We start from the raw sequence: 24,641 nt of genomic DNA, 5'->3' as shown, positions 1-24,641 counted from the left end.
TCTCTGAAACATTTAGTGGACAATGAGTTCCCCTTTGACCAAACAAAATGGATGATACATCTTAATGTCTTTTCTTGATACGTTTCTCCATCACAGTGGCAAGTCTCCAATGTGTTTGATTGACTCCATGCAATATCGAGAAACAGTACAGTATGCAGAACTGGCTATGGAATCAGACTACATTCTACCGATGCTATTGAAGATTGTTTTAAAACTAACTGTGCCTCTGGCCAAGCTGCTTCAACAGAGTCCTGTTGAAGGGTCTCAGACTGAAACGCCAACTGTTTATATCCCTTTATAGATGTTGCCTGACCTGCTGAATTCCTCCTCCATTTTGTGTGTGTTGCTCAACATAGTTAATAACCAACATGTACTTGGCCATGCCAAATATTGCTTTAAAATGTCCTAATCAGCAAATGCAGGACAAATCTGAAAAATATGGAAACACTCAGCAGGTCAGGTGCTACCTATGGACAGATGCTGTCAGAATGACATATGTTTCTCTATAGCAGGGATACCCTACCTGGGGTCCATAGACCCCTCAATTAATGGTGAGGCTTCATGACATAAAAAAAGGTTGTGAAGCCCTGCTGTATGGTGTTCTCAGGTTCACGGATCCAAATCATTGACTGATTCTCTTTCCATAGACGCTGCCTGACCTGCTTAGTGTTATCATCATTTTCTATTTTTGTTTCAGATTTCCAGCATCTGCAGGTGTTTTTTTTTCAAATTTTCAGGACAAATCCATTCTGGCTGTTTGCTCTCCAGTGTCAAGCATCTGCAAAGTGGTGGTGTTGTCAACAGGGCTGGAAAGGAGGTTTCCTTAGGAACACAAGGCTTCAAACTACGTCAGCCATGGTTTGAGCATACATTTTTTAGAGCTGTAAATGCTGAGTCATTCTAGTGTCCCCCAGGATATCACCTCAGGTGTTCTTCCAGGAAATGTCCTGAACCTAACTATCTTCAGCTGCTCCATCAGTGACCTTTCCTTCTACCGCGAGATCAATGTGGGCATCTTGCCGATAAGTGTAGAATGTTCCACTTTATTCACAACTACACGGAACACTGGACGGGGCAGCACAGGGATGGGCCTTCAGCCCACAAAGTTGTGCTGAACTAATTGAATGACTAATTAAGCACCTAATTGAACTAGTCCATTCTATCTACACGATGTCCATATCCCGCAATTCTCTACTCATTCAGTGCCTTTCTAAATGCTTCTTGAATTCCTCTATTGTATTTGCGTCCACTAGCACCCCTGGAAGCACATTCTAGGCACCCACTACTCTGTATTTTTTTTTTAAAGCGCTTTACTCATTTCATAGAATGTAAAACAGTACAACTCAGTACAGACCCTTTGGCCCACAATGTTGTGCCAACCCTTTACTATAAGTTCAGTCTAACTGTTCCCTCCCCCATAACCCTCCATTTTCCTTTTCTTTGACCTCATCCCCTGGCTTTTGACCTTGCAACCCCAGGAAAAATTTCTTTCTTTTTCAATCTTTTTATTGAAGGAAAAATTTATTGGCAGTCTACTCTTTCTGTCAGGTCCCCCTTCGACCTCTTTCGCTTCAGGTAACCCTAGGTAATTTTTAAAGTAAATACATGTTCAGCACAGCATTGTGGGCCAAAGGGCCTGTATTGTGCTGTAGGTCTTCTATGTTCTAATGTGTCAGAAGTGGCCCAACCTCAGTTTTTTAAAGCTGCAGCATAACTTCCTGACTCTTGAACTTAATGCCTTGTCTAAGCAACTCCCGCTTTCTTTTCCACCCTATCAACTTGTAAAGCAACTTTCAGGGAGCTGTGTATGACCTCAAGATCCCTTTGCAGAACCCTTCTTCAAATGAAGCAGTGTGCCTGCAGCATGCTACACCAAAGGTGGCGAACCCGTGGCACACATGCCCAAAATAGGATGCGCAAGAATTTTGTTGGCACGTGCCAAGCAGTACTGCCCCTCAATTTTGCAAGCCCCACCTATAATAAAAAGATGCATAATGATCGTCTTTATTGCCAAAAGGAGAAGTTTCTTTACAACTTTTCACAGGAAACATCTCATGCTGGCTTGGCACTAGCTCAGTGGTTGTGAGAACATGAAATGTTAGATGATGCATTTGGAAATCGTTGCAAACCTGGTGTACACATCAGTATCTGGATAGTGAACAGTTTGGGCCAATTGACAAGGCTTTGCTATGGTTATATTTTTTCTTTTCTTTGTGAGTGAACACAGGATATCCAGTGGTAATATTGGTAAATACTGTATATGGTTTAGCATCTCCATGAATATTTATTTTTTGGCAATAAATGTATTTATTTTAGTAAACCTATGTTATTTAAGTTTATCAGTGAGATATTTTTAAATAATGTTTACCCTATTCAGCTCGTTCAGTATTTCAGATACACCGACAAAGAAACAAAAATGTTCAAATGATGCGAGAAGCAGCGGAGATTTTCAAGAGTGGTGGAGTGGAAGATTTGTTGTGATTAAAAAGGCTGATAAAGCACTATGTTCTGAAGCAATGCTGTGTCCCGCAAAGCAACATTGCAAAGCTGTTGATAGATGGCTTTGCGGTAAAAGTGAACACGAACAAAAAGGCCACATGGCACCGTAGCAGTTAGCGTAATGCTATTACAGCGCCAGTGAGCTAGGTTCAATTCCCGCCACTGTCTGAAAGGAGTTTGTACATTCTGCTTGTGACAGCACGGGTTTCCTCCCATATCCCGAAGATATACGTGTTAGTAGGATAATTGGTGACTCTGATGTAATGGGGCAGCATGGGCTTGATGGACCGGAAGGGCCTGTTACAGGGCTGTATCTCTAATAAATAAAAAGAACACATTTCCTGAGAAATCCACAGCAAAAAATGCAGTTAAATATTTAATTACTAACTAATGAATCAATCATGATCTCTGGTCAAAGATATCATGGCACACATGAGAACTTTTCAGAAGATTATTGCTAATTTTGGCGCATACTCTCAAAAAGGTTTGCCACCCCTACCATAGATGATATTCAAGAGCAAACGGGGAGTTTGTAAATGATACCTACACCAGGTAAACACCAGGCAATGACTGTCTCCCTTGATATTGATGTTGATACTGGGCAGCACAGCAGCAATGCAGTTAGTGCAACCTTTACAGCACCAACAATCGGGTTTCAGTTCTTGCTGCTGTTTGTCCGTTCTCCCTGTCACCATGTGGGTTTCCTCCCACATTACAAAGATGTGCAAGTTAGGGTCATGAGTTGTGGGGATAATATGCTGATAATAGAAACATGGCAACACTTACGGGCTTCCCCCAGCACGTCCTCAGACTGTATTGGGTGTTGATGCAAAGCAATGCATTTCACTGTAGATTTTGCTGTTTCAATGCACATGTGACAAATAAAGCTAATCTTTATTTATTGGCATTACCATCACTGAGATCCTATCATCAATGTCCTGAGGTCATCCCTGACCTTAATCTCCCAGGTCAGCAAAATAAATACTGTGGTTCCAAGAGCAGGTAAGAGGCTATGTATCCATGGGTGACTCATCTTGTGACACTCCAAGGCCATCCATAAGGCACAGATCAACAGTACAGTAGAATATTCTGCAAATGCCTGGGTGAGGGCAACTCCAAGTCTCAAAAAGCTCGAGACCACCCAGTACAAGGCAGCCTCTTGACTGGCACCCCATCAACCATCCTTTATGTACTGCACACTTTCACCACCACTAGGACACGGTGGCATCAGTGTGTGTCATTTACAAATTCCACTGCAGCAGCTTGCCCAGGCGACTCTGACAATCCCACAATGTCTGCTCCAAGAGGTAGGAGGGCAGCAGAATGGATAGGAACACCACCAGCTGCAGGTTCCACGTGACCCACTGCAGTTGACCTACCACCAGAGCAGGTCTATGGTGGATGCTGTCTCTCTGGCCCTACGCACATCTCTGGAGCATCTGGATAATAAAGACACCAACAGGAGGCTACTGTTCATTGACTACAGCTCTCCCTTCAATGTCATAAATTTCAAACAACCTCCTCTCCCAAGTTCTGAGACGTGGAACTGGGCATCTTCCTTTGCCACTGGATCCTTAACTTTGTGACAAGTAGCAATCAATAAGGATAGACAGCAACATCTCCACCATGAATATCCTCAAAACTGGTTCTCTACCAGGCTCAGTCCTCAGACCCGTACGGTACTCCCTAAACACTCATGACTGTGTGGCCAGATTGGGCTGTAACTCCAACCACAAGTTTGCAGGTGATGCAACTGTAGTGAGTCAAATCTCAAATAAGAATGAGTCAGAGTAGAGGTGGAAGATAGAGACCCTAATGGAATGGTGTCATGACAACAACTTTTCCCTCGGTGTCAGCAGAACAAAAGAGCTGATTATTGATTTCAGGAGGTGGGGTGAGTTGGTGGTGCACATGCTCCTGTTTAGATCAATGGTGCTAAGGTGGAGATAGCTGAAAGCTTCAAGTTCCTTGGAGTGAACATTATCAGTGGCCAGTCCTGGCCCAACCACATAGACATCACAGCCAAGGAAGGACATCACTGCCTTCCTGAAGAGGCTAAAGGAATTTTTAATGTACTATTTGATTCTCACAAATTTTTTTTGATGTACCATAAAAAACATCCTAAGTGGATGCATCATATCTTGGTCTGGTAGTTGTTTGCCTGAGGCTGCAAGAAACTACAAAGAGTTGTGGACACAGCTCAGTCCATCATGAAAACCACAGACTCCGTCTACATTTCTTGTTGCCTTGGTAGCCAATATAATCAATGATCCCTCCCATCCCACACCTTTTCTCATCTCCCCCTCACATTGGACAGAAGATACAAAGCCCTGAAAGCACATACCCTGTTGTTAAAAGACAACTAAGTAGTTTGCTAGTACTAGAAGATAGAATCTTCACCTCACAATCTTTCTCCTTATGGCCTTGCCCCTTACCATCTGCCTGCACTACACTTTCTCTAACTGTAGCTCTATATTTTGCATTCTCTTACTGCTTGAACTGGACGGATGCAGAACAGTTTTTTCACTGTACCCCAATACATGTGACAATAATAAACCTATTCACCAATTTATATCTTTGCTCTTCCACCATTGATGGGTTAAGATTACTGGAACTCTCCCTCCAAAAGCACCATGCATACACCTTCATCAGAAAGGCCATGCTGAAAGAAGAGAACAGCTCAATGTCACCTACAGAAATGTGCAGGTGGGCAATAAATGCTGGACATCCACGAACACCACGTCCTCGAAAATTTTAAAATAAAGCTTCAGGAGTATAAGGGCATGAAAATGAAGTAATTTACTTCTGATATAAGTTCTCTAATGACCAGATTGTTAATGCTTCTGTCTACATTAACTTCTATATGTATACATCAGATTCTATACTGCTGTTGTCACATGAGTATACTGCTTTACAACCCATGTGCAACCCATGTGAAATTCCCACCAATGCCTGGAAGGAGTTTGTATATTCTCCCTGTATATGCATGTTTCCTCCAGGTGTTCTGGCTTCCTCCCACTTTCCAAATGTGCACAAGTTAGCAATAGTAAGTCGTGGCCATGCTGTGTTTGCGCTGGAAGCATAGTGACATTTGCGGGCTGCCCCCAGCACATTCTCGGACTCTGTTGGTTGTTGACGCAAGACAAAGCATTTCACTAGTTTTGTTGTGCGTGTGACTAATAAAGCTAATCTTTATCTTTTCTTAAAAAGAAATCTCTCTTGGACTCTGAACGAAAAGATGAATTCTTGACCTCATAATCTACCTTGTTATGATCTTTCACTTTATTGTTTACCTGCACACTTTCTCCATAGCTGCAGCTTTTACACTTTATTCTGCATTGTTATTGTTTTATCTTGTTCACCTCAATTACCATGTAATAATTTGAACTGTATGAACAGTATGGAAGTCGTGCTTTTCACTGTATCTTCGTGTATGTGGCATTAATAAACCAACAAGAGCAACACACACAAAATTCTGCAGGAACTCATCAGGTCAGGCAGCATCTATGAAGAGAAATGAACAATTGATGTTTCAGGCCACAATCCTTCTTCAGGGCCAATACCAATACCTGTTTTGTGATGGTATTTTAATGGTTAGTTATTACAAATAACAAATTTAACAAAATGTTTTATTTCCTTCTGTAGAATATCAGAAGATGATAAACTACAAACAGAGAAGCAGCTGGGGGAACTTCAGGAAGCTTATGATAAATTGTGTGAACGGTCTTCTGAAGAGATCCAGCATTCTCAGAGCGTCCTGGCTGAGGCATCAGGGGAGAAGGTAATAACCAAGCCTTGGGTTCAGGCAATGGTTTCAGCTGAATTTCTGCAACAGAGCAGAACGTGAGTGCAGGTGTGCCTCTTCAGTAATAACCTGAAAAGCTGTGGCAAAAGTAGAACAATTAGCCATTTGCTCGGCATTGCTAATACGCAAACCTATAAGCTTGAGTTGTCATATTTTTAAAAAAAATGATGAGGTTAACTTGTGTCTGAGTGAGAAAGATGGATCTATGAAAAGGAGCCAAGCTATTGTATGCTGCAAACATGAACAGCATGGTCATCATGATGGTTTTTACATAAATCTTAATGTTCTCTGTAAACAGAAGCATGGTGCTTAAGCTCCACAAAAAAACACCATGCATTATTTAAGGCTAAAAATAACACTCTTTTTGCTTCTTCTTATGACTAACCCCTTTAAGTACACGGATGACACTTTTGGGTTAAAAGGAAATGCATGCCGGACTTAAATAAGTTACTTCTTCTATCGACATCAATTCTGGGCCTCACTTTTACTGTTGCATCGCTAACATTCATCTCCTGGGTAAGTGAACATTCTTGACTTGTCACACCAGCACAGCTGAAGTATGTTTGGCATGAATGCATTCTGAGGTAACGATTATGTGCATTGTTTTATGTTAGTACTGTCATTTTCCCTTCTGTAACATTTTAAAATGTTTTTTTCCCCCTTTTCAGACCTATGAAGCCATCGCAGGGGTTGTTGACCTGTCAACTGGAATAGTCTTTCCAATCTACCATGCAATACGCAATGGTCTTATTGATTATGACACAGGTGTGATATTGCTGGAAGCACAGATCATTGTGTCAGGCCTTATTTTTCCAGAAATGAGACGCTGCCTTGACTTAGAAGAAGCTTTGAGGTGCCAATTAGTTGATCAACAAATCTTCAGTCAACTAAAGCAACTGAGTAATGCTGCCAACCATACTTCAATTACCTTAAGTGGAACAGGTGATGTCCACCCTACTGTTGCTGCTTATGCTCAGAATATACAGTCTGAGGTCTTAGCCATCAAAGTTCTTGAGGCACAGCTTGCAACTGGAGGACTGCAAATACCCAGTACTGGAGAGAAGATCAGTCTGGAGGAAGCCTTCCAGAGAAAATTCATCACGGCTCAGCTGTACTTCAGACTTATCGAGAGACAGAAAATGTGCAAGGAGCTGATTGATCCCTGTACGAACGAGAAAGTGTCACTGATGGAATTAATGGAAAGAACGATTGTGGATAAAGACACAAATCTTAGGCTGCTTCCAGCGAGACGGCTGAAATCAGGAATGATCACTTTGAAGTGTGGCAGAGAGACCAGTGTTTTCCGGGCGGTCCACGAAGGCCTCATCGATCGTGAAGTGATGATTAGGCTTCTGGGAGCTCAGCTGTTTGCCGGAGGGCTCGTTGATCCTCAAACTGACAGGCGTCTCACGGTGGATGACGCAGTGGAATGTGGTCTGATCGATCACGATACTGCTTCGGCCCTTCTCTCTCATCAAGTTCAGACTGGAGGCATAGTCGACCCAAAAAGTGGTTGCAGGTTAACCATGGATGAAGCCATACAATGCAACTTAATATCTTCAAGTAGTGCTCTTCTAGTGCTGGAATCACATAAGGTGTTTATGGGCCTTATTTGGCCTGATTCTGGTGAAATATTTTCCATAGATACGTCTTTGCAGCAGGGGGTGGTAACAAATGAATTAGCTTACAAAATCCTGAGCAACCGGCAAAAAATAGCAGCACTTTACATTCCAGAAAGCTCACAAGTGCTCACTCCTGAAGAGGCAAGAGTGAAAGGTATAATAAACCAGAAGACAGCACGTGTCCTGAGCACAATGCGGATCCCTGACTTAATGCCCCACACCAGTGGCTTTCACCGTCCCTCTGCAGATACTTCAGACTGGACTTCACACTCAGAAGTTGAAACGCATGACACAAGCAATGTGGCAGACACTGAAGAAGCAGATCAAGTTGAGAATGTGGCTCAGAATCCAATAGAACTTCAGCAGAATTTCTTGACTGATGTAATGATGCACAGCTACATGGATGCAGGTACAGGAAGGAGGCTGCTGTTGGTAGATAGTGACTTGAATGAAAAAGTTCAAATGGTAATGGAAGCAAGTTCTGAATGTGATCTCATTGAAAGCTGGCAGGACTGTATTTGCAGTCAGGAAGATGAACCACTTGAGGATCACTTGGAATCCAAGGGGATCTCAGGAGATAGTGGAGCTGAGAAAAGTCATAATTATTTTGAATCACTGGAGCCAGCATTTGTGAGAGGAAGGAAGAACAGTATTACATCTGATGAACACGGTGGCAATGTGAATGGTCAAGAATTGTACTGGATGCCTGACCTACAGCGACTGCCAGTCAGTGACAATGGGGAAAGCTCTTGTTCTCAGACAGTAGATGCTGTAATTGGTACTGACAGCCTTGACGCAGGGAAGACAGTTCAGGCAACTGAAACTTTAGAGAATTCTGCAGAATCTCTTGAAGCAACACTAATTCAGAGAGCTTCAAGTTCACCTCCAGATCTGAATGAAAGGGTTATACTGGCAGTTAATTCTATTGGACATGAGTTGGAAAACCAATTGAAAGGGAGTGTGAAGACACCAGAAGGTGATCCCACTTCTGACCTTTCTCAAGTGATGAGCACAGTTTTACAAACTTCAGATTCTGGTGTACAAGAGGAGGTGACTACTACCCTTCCCAAACCAGCTGAAGTCACGCAAAGGACTCCAACTGGTGAATTGTTGCTAAGGGGATTCCCTCCACTCCCCTTGGAAATGGACTTCCAAATGGAATATAGTGAGGACTTGAAGAAATTGCTGGGTCTTGTGGGAGGTCCTTCTTTTCAAAAGGGAGAAGAATTTTTCAGCAAGACCCAAGATATTAAAGACATGCTGGTGATTTCTGAAGAGTGTAGTAGAAGGGATTTGAACAATGAAGAGCTTGTAGATCCTTCATGGATAAAAGAACAAAGTAACTCAGGAGGAAGATGTGATGCTCCTGTAACATCAGGAGAACATCACCAACACTTAGCAGATGAAACTATGCAATGGCTTCCTTTGGAACAGCAAGTTCCAATAGAAGGAGCTGAAATTATTCCAGATCCATTGGAATCTGAGGAAAGACCAAATGGAAGTAACAAAATAACATCAGTTCCAAGTCTAGAAGACATTGCAGACACACATGAAATGGTGGACTTTGTTGGTACTACTACTGTGTATGGGCTGAGTGAAGACCTAATGGATGGTGCATTGAAGATAGAGGATGAAGTAGAGTTTGATACAGATGGTACCAGTGTACTTGATGATGAGGTTATGTCTGAGGACACAGATCTTGAAAACCAGGTGGTCCTTCAGAAATTTGTGGAGGAAAGCAGAGGTTCCACAACTGACCAAGATAGTTCGGAAGAAATTAAGGATGCAGTAATGCTATCAGAGGAGGAGAATCTCATCGAATACTCACAGTTAGATCCAGTGGAAACTGGGACCAAAAGTAGACACACTGTGGTTGGTACCGTGAGCTGTGACAGTGAAAAGCACAGGGAAATAATGGTCATTGAAACATTGGATGATATAGCAGATTTAGATGACGGAATGGTGGTAGAAGAGCTGGCTGCTATGAGTGACAGGTCACAGAATGAGAAATCATATCATTGTATTGAAAATTGCAATGATGATGCAATGGGAAATGCGCTGTATGGATCCTTTCATGCAGATATGGACAGTAGTATACACCAACATACAGATGACAATAGTGAATGCTGGAAGAGCAAAGCAATAGTGAGTGTGGAGGGACTGGAGTATATTGCGGAGACCCAGGAAGTGCAATGGTCTGATGATGACTTCACAGGAGGGAAAGAAATTCAAATAATTAATCCTGATATTGAAGGTTTTGAAGATTTATTTGAACCTTCTGCACCATTGCCCGAGGATGAAATGATTTTTCTAAATGGAGGAGGTTTTAGTTTAGATATTGATGAACAGGTCCAGAGCAATCAACCCTGTGGCCAAGATTTTGGCCCAGTCAAAGGTCAAGACCAAAATCAAAGGGAAATCCGTAGTGAGAGGATGCAAGAAAGTCATCAAATCTTTGAGCTGGATAAATTGATAGGTAATTTAATGAACCCAGATATGACATTGATGGACAACAGTTTAGATATTAGTGCTGGACAGCAAGAAAAATCAAATGAATATGCAATGTCAGTGATGAATGCTGAAGGTGGCTGTATTGGAAGGCACTTGGAGGAGGAGGAGAAAGAGAATGAGGATGATGGACAAATAACTCATCTTGGGGTGGTAAAAGACACAGAGTGGGACAGATCCATTTTGATCAAACAGCTCAAAACTGAAGTTGAAGCAGGTGGAATATTTGACCCCGTTACTGGTGAGAGATGCAATCTTGATGCTGCTTTGGAGCAAGGACTTTTGGATGAGGAGATGGTTGTGGATATTTTGGTTTCTCAGTTCCAAGATGGAGGAATCACTTCAGAAGAGACTGGTGAAAATTTAACTCTTTATGAAGCAGTGGTGAAGGGGCTTCTGCAAAGTCATGTGGCCATCAAAGTACTAGACAAGCTGGGTCTGATTGGTGGATTTTACAACTGTCGCACAGGAGAAATAATGGAAGTGGCCCAAATTTCAGAACGTTTGGTAAATAATGAACTGCTGACCAAGATTTTGCTCTCTGAGAAAGTTGTCTCTGGGGTTATTCACCCAGAAACTAAAAAACTCCATAGCATTAATGATGCAGTGAGACTTGGTATTTTGGACTCTTCTACTGCTCTCCATATGCTGGAAGGTCAGGTTGTTTCTGGTGGCATTGTGGACCTTCGTCGAGAAGGTCGATTATCGGTGACCAATGCCTTGAAACTCTGCTTGGTGGATGAGGCACATGCTGAACAATTGATCAATATTGAAAAGGCCAAAAATAAAGAACAGGTCGATGAGGTGACCAGACTGAGGGCTCTAAGCTACCAGTTCGAGATGCACGGAGTACTGGATCCACAGACAGGGAAACCTTTGTCTCTGCTCGACTTGATCAACGGAGGGTTTGTGGAAAGGGATGCTGTGCTTAATGTTCTTCATAAGCAAGTTGAAGAAGGTGGCATCATTCAGCTTAAGTCTGGGTTGCGTCTCTCTGTAATAAATGCTCTGAGGCATGGTTTAATCAGCGAAGACCTTGCTGATGACCTGTTTGAATTAGAAGCATCACGCCAGAATATTTGCAGTTCGAGTTCTGGGAAATATTTGCTTCCTCAAGAAGTTAGTTTAAGCCCATCAGATTTTTCATTGGAAGTGAAAGAGAACCTGAAATCAAGCCATATTTTCAATGAACTTGACAAAGTAGAATCTGATGTTACTCACTCACTTGGTGATGGATTAACAAAAGAAATAGAGTTTTCTGAAAGACGGGACAATCACTTGGATGATTTGCCTTACTCTGATTTGGTGAAGTTAAGTAATGTAGATATAGAAACTGGACAAAGGTACATACAAGTTAAATCTCGCCAAGTCTCAGTAGATGCTGGTAAAGTTGAAGGAAATCTGAAGGTGACAGATACAGATGTGTCTGCTGCTCATAGCCATCAGAGGAAGGATTTAAATGATCAAATGTTGGGATCTGCAGAAGACAGCGAGGACACTGTGCAAGGTTTTGAAACAAAGAATGAACAGAAGCATAGCAAAAACTCTGTGGCATCAGATTCGGAAGGTATCTTTCTTAGCGGTGAGCTTCCATGGGCTGAAAAAGCCTCTGCAGAAGATCTGTCTATTAACCAGGACAGCATTCCATTTAAATCTCCAGATGCTGAAAGTTCTCTGCAAGGTGACTTCTTCACATATATTCGGGAGTACATATCAGAAATACTGCCAGCAGGTGGAATGTCAGAATCATCCAAAAAAGAAGACCTTCTAACCAGTGAAGAGAAACTGAATGACAAGGATGGAAGAGTGGAGGTAGAAATAGTTATGGAGGAAAGTTGTGTGGAAGAGTTGGACTTGAATGATACAGCAAGTACCACTGAGATTCAAGATCCAATTAATTATAAAACAAGTGATAAATGGGTTAAGGATGTTGAGAGAGCATCATCTGATGTGAAGTTCAGCTCGTATGAACAACAAGCATTGTTAACTGAGATGTCTGCAGACCATCAACCCATTGATTGTGATGACTCTTCGGGAGCACCTGAACAGAAAGGAAACTCTGAGATGGCTATGGGAAATATGTTGAAATCTGTGTGTGTGGAGCCTGATGTTGCATTGAAGGATGGTCCAAATGATAATCTGCAGAACCCAAACTATAAACCTGAGATGAATAGAAACATTCAAGAACATAAGACCTGTGAAACATTGGAGAGCATTGTGGATGTGGAAGCCGAGAGAGAGCTTGTGTGTAGGATGAGAGAAACCGAAATTGAAATATCCAGTGTTTCTAGAGCAAGAGGAAATGTGGGAGAGGCATCAGGCCCTAACTCTCAAAAATCATGTGCAGAATCTGAAAACCTTTTGAGCCAAGACAGACATGAAGGATTTCAAGTAATAGATGTGGGAGATCATGACCTTGGGAAGTCATTGCAAGGAATAGAAATTGAGGAAATGATTAGCCCAGTTTTTAAGGAGAGCTGTGTCCTTTCAGAGAACACAATAGATCAAGGTGAACCTTTGGAAAATTCTGATATTCACAGGGCTAGAGTGAATGATGAAACTGATACAAATAAGAAAGGAGATGAAGCGTCTGGACCTGAAACATCAACTGCCTGTTCCCCTCCACAGCTGCTGTCTGACCTGCTGGGTTCTTCCATCAGTTTGTCTTCAGCTGCTAGTCAGAAAGTGGATCTCAGCAGTTCCATAGAACGCAGTACAGAAGTGGTACATATTACTCCAAAGTCAGCTCCAAGTGGGACGGCGTTATGTGATGACACTCAAGGGGTAAAAAAGATAGACCTCCTGCTTGATTGTTTGAAACAAGCATTTTGTAGTGAAGAATTCAGAGAATCAAACAGCTTGAGGGATAACAAAATGTTGAAAGCAGGAGACTCGTTTGCCGGTTTGAAGCCAGAAATGCTGAGTGAAGAAGTGCAAGATATGTTTAGCGCTTTATCTGAAGGCCAAGTTCCTTGCACTTTAAAAACTCAGCAACTGACCAACAGGCTCACTGATGAGCTTTCCAACCTCATCAGACTTGAAATACCTGGTTTGATGGAAGACGAGCTCCTGAAGAGGCAAGTGAGGGAAACGCTTTGTAAAAGTATTCCAGTGCTGTTAAGTACGGAGGGAACGCTGCAGAATGTATTGTGGCAAACAGTCGAGGATGGTAAGGACAATATGAATCAATTAATTGAAATAAAAGCAAACAGAGGAGGTGATGAGAGTGGGGATTCAATGACACCTTCTGGCTACAGCACTGGTAGCTTGGAATCTGAAGCAAGCATCGTGAAGGAGGTTATTTCTGATAGTACACCAAACAATGATAACAAAGGTGACGATGCCATGGATGAGATGAGAGTGCAGAAACAAGGAGGTGATGTTGCGCTGCAGTCTGGTAACATTTTAGGTGAAATTGCGTTCTTGGAAGATGCTCAAGATAAAGCTACCTTGGAGGATGCTTCAGGTATGGTGTGGATTTTCAGGAATAAGCCTGATGGTGGTTTGAAGGAAGAATTAAACTTTGGGCAGGCTGTAAGTGAGGATGCAGGTGAGATGCTGCCTTCCAACTCTGTTAATAAAATTAACCTGCATGGCAGTAATCATGAAAACACAGGTAAACTGCCACCAGGCAGGCATGAAGATTTCATCGTAAAAGGAATTATGCTTGAGGGGCAAAATATTACTGAAGGTAAAGATGAGGATGTAGTGGTGCATTCATTTAATGGTAAAGATAAACTGCACAAAGATGTAGAAGAGGAAAATGGAATTGACATTGCGTCAGGTAGTGCCTGGGATGCACATGTGGTGAGTGAGAGGGAAGTAAAATCAACCAGCCAAGACAATCATGAGGGTGCAAGCAAAGATTCTTTTGCAGTGATACATGGTAATCTGGATGCAGCCAAACAGCCAGGAACCGTTCAGGAGCAAATACTCGAAGAAGTGTCTCCAACTCATTTTTGGATTGATGAGAATAGCAGTGACACCAAGGGAATATCCCCTGACCTTGCAAGTGAACAAAGTACTGACACACACATACATGATGTGATGCAATCTCACACTGCAGCCAATGAAACACAACGGCTGAAGGCCAGTGGGGAGAAGAGCAGCATTAAAGATGGAACACAAGAAGTCTGCCATGGAACGGCTGAGGGCCATGTGACGGCTGAAGGAAATGCAAAGGTCAGTCATTCTTGAGGTACTTTGGATGAGAATCAAATTTATTGTCACTGACATATCTTGTAAAGTTTGTTGTACTGCAGTGGAATGCAATAGATAAAAAAATTAGCGTGTTACAATAAAGAAAAATCAAAAATAAATAGTGCAAAAAAAAAAGCAATACATTGAGGTAGTGTCCATAAACCTGTCAAAAATGTGGTGGTGGAGGGGAAGAAGCAGTTCCTAAAACCTTGAGTGTGGATCTTCAGGCTCCTGTACCTCCTCCTTGATGGTATTAATGAGAGAGCATGTCCTGGGTGGTGAGGGTCCTTAACGATAAATGTTATTTATTGAGGCATCCTCTTTTGAAGATGTCCTTGATGGTGGTTTGGGGAGTCTTGTACCATGATGGAGCTGGCTGAGTTTATGACCCACTGGAGCTTTTTCCAATACTGTCCTTTGGAGGCACCCTACCAGGTGGTATCATTTAACTCAGCTAAAACTTGGCAATGTTATTGGTCTTTATAACAAAAGACAATGCAACATGGTGCTAAAATTTCCCAAAGTAAGATTTATCATGGAAACATTTTTGCTATTGCAATTATCTAGATCAAAACTAAAATAGCAGTAATTGTGTTTTCATTACAGCCGTGTGACATTGTACAGCAGTGTTTGCAGCGCAGAGAGAAACTGCAAGCTCATTTGATGTTGCTCCAAGAGAGGAGAATTCAGCTGGAGAGTCAGCAAATTGTTGATAGGAACCTGGAAACCCTTCAACAACAGCTATGTGATCTCAAAGTAAGTAATCTATTCTCACATCGTCAGCAGTCTTGAATGTAAAGTGTGATCATTGCACATTTGAAGTTAAAAGCTGTATCTGTGAAGTATTGATATCTACAGCCTACAGAAGGTGGTGAATCTGTGGAATTCATTGCCACAGACAACTATGGAAACCAAGTCACTGGGTACGTTTGAAGTAGATGTTGAACAGATTCAGATTTAGATTTAGTTATTGTGTACAGTTAATGCATCATTTGCTTAAACAACCAACGTGGGGGCAGCCCACGCATGCCACCACATATTTTGGCACTAACCTGCATATCCAATAGTTGGGGAGTCTAGGACCAGAGGGCAAGGTATCAGAATAGAAGGGCATCCCTTTAGAACAGAGATGAGGGGGAATTTCTTTAGGCAGAGAATGGTAAATTTGTGGAATTCATTGCCACAGACAACCATTGAAGCCAACAGATTGGGATATTTGGAGTGGAGGTTGATAGGTTTCTTGATCTGTAAGGGTGTCAGTGTTTATGGGGAGAAGGCAGGAGAATGGGGTTGAGAGAGATCATAATCGAATGATGGAGCAGACTTAATGGGCTGAAAGGCCTAATTCCGTTCCTATGCCTCTTATGGCCTTAAGGTCGAATGAAAACCTGATACAGAGGCAGAACATTTGTAACCTGAGGAAATGAAACTAAAGAAGTGAATGCAAAATGGGAAGACTCCCATTCAAGAAGTTAGAAACTGGAATCTGAAAAGGAAGTAATTTGAAAACAAAGAAACAAGGAGTGGGAAGAATGGAACTTAATAAATAACTTTACCTAAGAGTCTGCGCAGAAATGGTCTCCAATACTGTATGGTGTAAATTGCATGAGTTTAGTGAACTGTAGGTAGGTAGATGGAGATCAGGAACAGCTTTCTCGAGGCAGCTGTATTGTGTGTACGCTCCCTTAACCCCTGGAGGAGTTGTCGGGGCACCGTCATGACAAGCTTTTCGCACCAATCTTTTTGGTGATTGCTCATTATACGGTGTGTCTTGGGCATCTGAAACCTGATGGAGCCCATCCCTCTCCAGGTTTTTGGAGCCAGTTGGATTCAAACTCAGGAGCCCTCGCTCGGAAATCCAGCGCTGATGCCACTACGCCACCAGCCGGCAGTTATATTATCAATTTCAAATCAATCAACAATACCCATGAATACAGACAATCAAAATAGTGTTCTTCTGAGGCCAAGGTGCAAAACACAGTACCAACAGTCACACACAGAGCAAGCACGTTTACCTATGATAGCAGAAAAATGTATAGACACAAAAAAATATATATAGCTCAAATCCCTGAGTGCTCTGGCCTGTAGACTGATGGTACATGGGATGTTGTCCTGGAGCCATGTTTCTGCAAGAACAAGCACACAACAGTTTTTCATCATGCGCTAGTGCAGCCATAGATAAATGCAATTCATCTTGTCTTCCACTGAGCGAACGCTGGAGAGCAGCACCGATGGGAGGGTCCAGTCCCCAACCCAGCAGGGACTCCAGTGTGCCCACTGTACTGCAGCTCTGTCATCTCCTCTGGGCGGCTCCATCAGGCAATGCCGCTGCATGAGGGCCTGGTTTACGCAACAACTGACTCTACCCCCCAGTTCTCCAATTCTCCCTCACACCTTTGTTTTTTTTAATCACTTCCTTTTCAGATTTCCCTTTATAACTTTTTGAATAAGAACCTTCCTATTCTCAATTTACTCTTTAGTGTCTTTTATTCCATGTCCTCAGGCTGTTGGGGTACCTGGCAGAGAGGAAGAGCCCATTTTAATATTGCAAGCATTAGCTCCACCTCCTGTGTGTTAAATTGCAAACATAGATGGGTGGGAGAATGGGAGGGTTTTGTTATTGTAAAGGAGGTGTTATAAGATAAAAGTGAGGAAATCATAATGGAAACTAAAGCCAAGGGCTATTAGAAATGAGATTTTCTTATTTCTCAGAGACAATATTTATTTGTTACTTTGGAAAGAACTTAATTACCCAAGAACAGAGATTGAGGACACTCCAGAGATTAAGCATTAATGGGGCAGCAAGAAACACTGGAGAATGAAGGAGAAGAAGGATTGACTGACAGGAGAAAGTGAAAAGGGTCAGGGAGGGACTGGTTTGGAATATGGTACGAACCATATAATGGACCGCCTGTCTCCTCCCCACTTCCCCTGTCTCCTTCCTTACTCTGCCTATCTCCTCCCCACTCCACTCCACTCTTCCCGCCCAACCTCCTGCTCCATCTTTATCTTGGCCTTCCAAATTAGTCTTTTCTACTCGACCTAACTCTCCTGTCTTAAGCTGTCTGACATATTTTTTCCTTTTGTTTCTCTCCCTCTCACTTTCTTTCTCTCTCTGTCTTTCTGTCATTCTCTCTGCCTATCTCTCTCTTTCTGTATTCTCCATTTCTTTCTGTGTCTCTATTTTTCCTTTTCACGCTCTTTCTCTCTCCTCCCCAAACCCACATCCCTACCCAACACTTCATACCCTTCTCTTACCTGTTTCTTTTGCTCAATTCTACTGCTTTCGTTTACCATTCTCATGAACTTTCCTTGTTGTCCCTTTGAAGGGATGCGTAACAACACTCAGATGTGGTAACAAGTGTAAGTAACAGCAAGGAGCTTTGCAAATTGACTGTGAACCTTTTCCCAGTTACTGAGGTGTGAACTGGAGGAGTCGGTCACAGGCAGCCTGCGAGCAGCAGAGGATCTTCAGGCGAAATGTTGCGAGAATGGTAATGAGGTTTTCCTGACGAACTTAGAAATGGATTGTAAGAATTTACAGGCTGCTCTGGGGGACGTGGTGGAACTTTGCTCAAGCAAGGCTGAGACCCTGGGTAGTGCCATTGAAGAAGAGGAGGTAAGTTGCAAATATTTCACAAATAATTCTCTTGAAATAAAACTCTAGCACCATTTTAGTAGTTATGATGCAGATGGCAGCCATCCTAATAGTAGCAATTTTGTTTGTGCTGTTCCCCTGTGGCCCCATCACTTATTCAACTCACAAGTCCGACTCCCTTTTGATTTTCCTTTTGCCATGTATCAATTTAGAGCAGCCAATTAACCTACTGACATGTGGGAGGGAATCCAGCGGAAAGCCACACGTTCGTGGGGAGAACGTGTGATTCTCACACAGACAGCATTGAAGTCAGGATCAGACCAGAGTCACTGGAGCTGTGCAGGAGAGGCACTACCCGCTACAGCACCATGTCCCCTTCTGGAACACGTCCAGAACTAAGAGCGTCTTTTTACTTCATGTATGTTAAGCCGTTACATTTAACCCCATGTTGAAGATTGTAATTCAGTTTCCCCGAAAGTCTGTGAATGCCTTGAGGACTCCTGACCCCCTGTGCCTGAGATTGATGGATTTTCATCATTGTTGAGGGATACGAAGGTAAGGTGGGTAAATGGAATTCAGATACACTCAAAGTGCAAAGTTGAAAGAAAATCTGTTATCAAAGTCCATGCATATACAACCCTGAGATTAATTTTCTTGTGGGCATTCACAGTAGAACAAAGGAATACAATGGAATCACTGGAAAACTACACACAAAGATAAATAAATAATGTGCAAAAGAAAGCAAACTCTGCAAATGCAAGAAAAATTATAAATCATTAAATAAATAAATACTGAGAACATGAGCTGTCGAGCCCTTGAAAGTGAGTGTGTCGGTTGTGGAACCCATTCAGTGTTAATGTTAATTACCCATGGTAAGCAGAACATGAAAGACATAGTGGTAGACAGCTTTAAGATGCGTTAGTTAATGGACTCATTCAACTTAGCTAATTATCAGTCTTTGCCTCTGTTAACGGCCGGCTTTTCGGCTGCATCACTTCATAACCCCTGACACAAAATGGTTTTAATTTCTGCTCTTATTTTCACCACAGCTAAAGATCAGGTTGTCATACAAGGAGCTCCTTGCCACACTGGAAAGCCTTTCCTGCCACATCAAAGAAAATGCGGCCACCTTAGAGACTCTGCAGGCTGAGCCTGCTGGTGATGTGGAAGCTCTCCAACACTGCACTCAGCAACACAAGGCAAGTTTTAATGACAACTGCTGAAGCTCCAGAAAATGGGATTATCCAATTACCTGCTTCTTGATAATGTTAACTGATGGATAAATATTAGGTATAACAGTAGAGAGAACTTCCTAAATTGGGCAGACATTGTCTCAGTTCAATCAGTTTGGTTCGGATTGGAGTGATTTTGTACCTCAATAGATAGTACTCTAATACACTTAGATAGTACTGTGTAATAATCTGAAAATACTGAGAGTTGGACCTTGAAACCATCAATTTGGCATTGGCTATCCACTGTTAAATTTATTTCTTTATGCTGTAGACATTTTTAGCCTCAAGTTGTTGTTGAATAAACCCAAAAGTTACGCAAACTCCTCAGCTGATCAGGCAGTATTTGTGGAGATAAAAACCAAGAGAATGTTTCACATTTGTAACCATTGATCAGAAGCTGCAAAATGTTAGCAAACAACCTGCTTTACGTTGCAGGGTTAAGCGGGTACAGGAGGAGAGAACAAAAGGGAGGATAGGTGATAGGGTTCAGAGCAGGGAATGGAACAAATGGCAGTGGGGTTGTCTGAAAGAGGGTGATAAAATTAATCTGGAGAAGAAGAAAAAGCTGGAAAGGAAAGAATCAAACAAACTAGATGATGGCTGAGATAAGGCTGATCATTTGAAATGATCTGTTCTGGAGGTAATAATTTACCAAACTTACGTTTTTTGAGCTTGGCTTTGTCTTTGTTAGAACAGGGTAAAAAAAACAATGACCAAGAAACTGCAGTTGGGTGAAATGCAAAATTAAAAAGATAGGAAACAGGAAGTTTACTGAAGGCTCACCCACTTGTATTTTCCCATAATCAAGGAATCCTCATGGAATTCTGGATTTGGGAGAAATGGTTGTCTACCAGGAGTGGACAAAAAAAAAGACTTGTTGAATTAACTGCTCATTGAATAATGATAGTAGAAAAGGTTGCTGCTGATGTGGCTTTGTAAAACTTAATCCACACTTCCCAAAATAGCTCTACAGAGAGCTGTAAGTGGCCACTTTATTAGGCTCAGGAGTAGAAACTGGTGGGCCTTATGATGCTGTTGCCCAATCCACTTCAAGTTTCGAAGTGTGTGCATTTGGAGATGCTCTTCTGTACATCACTGTTGTAACACATGGTTATTTGAATTACTGTCACCATCCTGTCAGCTTGAACCAGTCTGGTCATTTTCCTCTGACCTCTCTCATTTACAACGTGTTTTTGCCCACAGAACTGCCCTCACTGGATATATTTTGTTTTTCACACCATTCTCTGTAAACTCTGGAGTATGTTGTGTGTGAAAACCCCAGGAAATCAGCAGTTTCTGAAACACTCAAACCACCCTGGTTGGTACCAACAATCATTCCATGGTCAAAGTCACTTAGATCACATTTCTTCCCCATTCTGATGTTTAGTCTGAACAACAACTGCTCCTCTTGACCTTGTCCACATGACTTTATGCACTGAGTTGCTGCCCCATGATTGGCTGATTAGATATTTGCATTAATGAGTAGGTGTACAGGTGTACCTAATAAAGTGTTGACACTGGAACCTGAGCTAATTAGAGAGATGATGTTGAGTGGTCTGGGACCTGAATGAGTAGAGCAAGTATCATGGCCAGGTCAAAGAAACTGAGGTATCCAAATTAAAACCAAAAAGAATAAACTTTATTGTTTAGTTCAATGCCAAATCGTGTAGAGAAAACCAAATGTAAAAAGTGGTCCATGAAATAGTTTAAAATGATAAATTTTCAGCAATGGTTAAACATTGAAAGAATAAAACTCCATCCCTTGCAAAGTGAGCGTTAGTGCCTGAGAGATTGTTTAACCTAATCAATAGTATTAAAAATGTTATTAATATCTGAATCAGTAAGTTTTCACTTTTAATGGTATGTTTAGTGGAGAATGAATACCACAGTTTCATATCTTTACAAATGTTTGCATGTGGTGTCCATTGGCTATGTACCTTTTGATGAGGCAGGATATTTTAGTCTGCAAATTTCTAATTTTCTTATTAACTTGTCTACATTCAAAGTGGAAACAGCCATCCAATTTACTTTTAAAATAATGATGAAATCTCTTGCTGAATTTTGGCTGATGATTTTTATGTTTTTTGGCTCGCTGGAGTTCTGAGACCCATTTCACTCTCTTTTGCAGGATCTGGAAGAAAGCTTCGCTGATATAAAAACCCAACTGGATGGCACTGCCTTTGACATCCAGGTCTTTATTTCAGACCACGCATTGGATCTCCCTCCTGAGGAGAACAGGAATCTGCTCAGGCTTCTAAATAGGACACAGACATCATTCAGAAATATGATGGAAGTAATATCAGCACAGATGAAAGCATTGAATCTTAAGTTGCAAACCAGATTAGAGCAGGATGATCAGAAGGTTTGAGCAGCTTGATTGTGGAAAGTTGACATGATGCATAAGAAAATCCTCTTTAGCATGCTTCTGTGTCGATTGTTGCACTTGTTCACTTTCTAATACTACTTGAAGTCTCTGCACTGAAAATGTGGTGATCAGGAATCTGTTGCAATATACTTGCCAAGTGGTGATTTTTATCCAAGCCAAACACCCTCTGGGGCTTCTGCCATTAACCCTTAAACTTGCCAGCTTAAGTTAACGTGGCAAAATATCCCAAGATGTTTCACAAGAGATTTATTAGACTAAGTCTATCACCAAGCCACATATGATGATGTTAGGGCAGCTGGTCAGAGAGTAAGTTTTCAGAAATGTATTTGGGGAGGTGAAAGAGGCAGAGAACATCAGGGAACATATTGAGAGCAAGCAAGAAAAAAGAGAAACTTTCTGATCAAATCCAACATTCCAAGAAAGTAACTGGAAGAGCAATAAATCAAATCATAGGTCCTAGTCTCTCTCACTAAAGGAAACATCCTCTCTACCTTCCCCTGCTCCCCCACTACCCTGTCCATTCTTAAACGAGACAAGGTAGCTCAGTATGCACGTTAACAGTTAAGTCCTGATCTTTGACTTAGACCCTTCATACTGTCCTTTCTTTGCCTCATAAATTTAAAAATTGTGCTAAGTAACCATTCACACCCACCAGTGTTGATTTTGAAACAGCTGCAGACGCTGAAGTAATTATTTCAGAATATAATGTTGCATTCTGAAGATAGCAACTCCTCAAACTCCATGGGTGCCATTGCTGGGTGGGATGGGGGCAGGGGCAAAGCGAGGTAAACTTCAAAGTAATCCTGTTGTGGTATACCACAATAGTTATAGCAATATTACAATATTACAGCAGAGACTTTGCCTTGTTTGAAATACTTGATGAACAAGGGATCAAAAAAAACCAAAGCCTGGAGTTTATGTTTTATGGACTGATTAATATTTGGAAGAATGGGGAAGGAAAATTGGTTTCCATTAAAATAGTAAATAATCAAAGGAAAAAGATTAAAGCTCACTGGCATAAGCATCAGAAAGGTAAAATTTTTAAAAAGCTCAATATATTATCTGAAAGAGCAGTGAAAGCAGATTTATTCAACACCTGGGAAAAGATAAGGGCCTGAGTTTAATTAAATGGCCTTTATGAAGAGCTTCCTATCGATGTGATAGGTCAAGGGTACTCCCCCTGTCCTGTGTCATTGTTGTCATAAATAGTTATCATTTATCTCTTAAGACAAAAATTTACTTTGTCAATAATAAAATACATAGTGTAAGTATATGCACATAACTGCTTAGAAGAAAACAGGTTTGAGCAAAGAATATTGACCCATCCTTAAGTCTACCTTCTCCCATATATCATTACATAAAAGCTAAGTAAAGCAATTGGAAGCACCTTATACTTATGCTTTGAAAGAGTTTTCCTGGTTGGAAGCTCCAAGAACTCTTAACTTTCATTTACATCCCTTTTTGTCTCTTGGGCATTGTGCATCAGGAGATCTGTGCTAGAATGAGTCCGTACTTAAAGGGCATCTCCCATATGATTCACTCTAAAATAAATTAATTAGACCGTAAAACTATCAGACATAGGAGCAGACAAGAGCAAATCTGCAGATGCTGGAAATCCAGGCAACACACACAAAGTGCTAGAGGAACTCAGCAGGCCAGGCAACATCTATGAAAAAAGAGTACAGTCAACATTTCAGGCTGAGACCCTTCATCAGATAGGAGCAGAATTGGGCCATTTGGTCCATCGAGTCTGCTCTGCCATTTCATCATAGCTAATTTATTATCCCTCTCAACCCCATTTTTCTGCTTTCTTCCAGTAGCCTTTGACATCCCTTCTAATCAGGAACCTAACAACCTCCACTTTTAATATTCCCAATGACTTTGCCTCCACAGATCCACCTCCCTCTGACTCGGGGAATCCCTTCTCATCTCCGTTCTAAGGAGGTCCTTCAATTCTGAGGCATTGTCTAAGACTTCCCCACTATAGGAAACATTTCCTCCACTTCCTCTCTAACTAGGCCTTGCAATATTCGATAGGTTTCAATGAGATGCCCCTCATTTTTCCAAACTTCAGTGAGTACAGGCCCAGAACCATCAAATGCTCCTCATACAGTCGCCCTTTCATTCCTGGGATCACTCTTGTGAATTTCAGATTCTAATGTTGTATTCTGTTGATTGCAACTTCCTCCAGCTCCTCAGAGATGCTAGTGGTGGTGGTGGGGGGATGTGGGGAAGCTTCAGTGTAATCTTATTGAGCTTCAAGTTTTTGCAGCATGAAGTATATTGCAAATGGGGTGCGTCTTTAAGCAAATGAAACAAGTAGTTATTTACATATGAAAGATTATTTAAGCATGCCACTGCATGGGTTCTGTAATTATTTAACACACGACAAATTGCCAAGCACTCAGAATAGAACACTGCTTGTGGTGAAAAGATCTGCACACTGTGACTAACACTGTTCTACAGACCTTTTACAGATGGCCACTTGCCGCATTTACTCTCTCGCAAAATCTCTCAAGGGAAAGGAACCTGGAGTCTAAGGCCATCTGAACAAATCAAATAAAAAAGCAGCTGTTATCTTCCTTCTTGCATGAGTTCTGGGTATATACAGCATTGATTGAACTAACACCATCTGTGAGATTCATCTTTGTTTAATCCGGGTTATCTTAACCATCTTGTTCACCTGTTACCATGTTTGCAGCATACATTGGTGATGTAGTGTGGGACTTTATATTAAAAGAAAATTCTGTGTCGTAAGGAAGCAAGGGGAATGTAAATAAAATACATGCTT

General features: G+C 41.7%; 1 protein-coding gene across 11 annotated transcripts in view; it reads left to right on the top strand.

Moving 5' to 3' along the window:
- The window catches only part of LOC132400831 (dystonin-like), a 363,464-nt gene that overhangs the window by 107,933 nt on the left and 230,890 nt on the right, over positions 1-24,641 (top strand). For 7 of the 11 annotated variants that reach the window (XM_059982254.1, XM_059982250.1, XM_059982247.1 and 4 more), the window contains exons 31-36: positions 6,145-6,280; positions 6,973-14,616; positions 15,241-15,390; positions 18,047-18,253; positions 19,282-19,431; positions 21,593-21,826. In XM_059982254.1, coding sequence (XP_059838237.1) covers positions 6,145-6,280; positions 6,973-14,616; positions 15,241-15,390; positions 18,047-18,253; positions 19,282-19,431; positions 21,593-21,826 — 8,521 coding nt within the window. Of the gene's footprint in view, positions 1-6,144; positions 6,281-6,718; positions 6,821-6,972; positions 14,617-15,240; positions 15,391-18,046; positions 18,254-19,281; positions 19,432-21,592; positions 21,827-24,641 lie in introns of those variants that run through there. The other 4 variants (XM_059982253.1, XM_059982251.1, XM_059982249.1 and 1 more) reach the window with 2 other exon arrangements.

This window comes from Hypanus sabinus, chromosome 10, assembly GCF_030144855.1.
Source record: "Hypanus sabinus isolate sHypSab1 chromosome 10, sHypSab1.hap1, whole genome shotgun sequence".
Lineage (NCBI taxonomy): Eukaryota > Metazoa > Chordata > Chondrichthyes > Myliobatiformes > Dasyatidae > Hypanus > Hypanus sabinus.
This window is presented reverse-complemented; position numbering and strand designations above follow the sequence as displayed.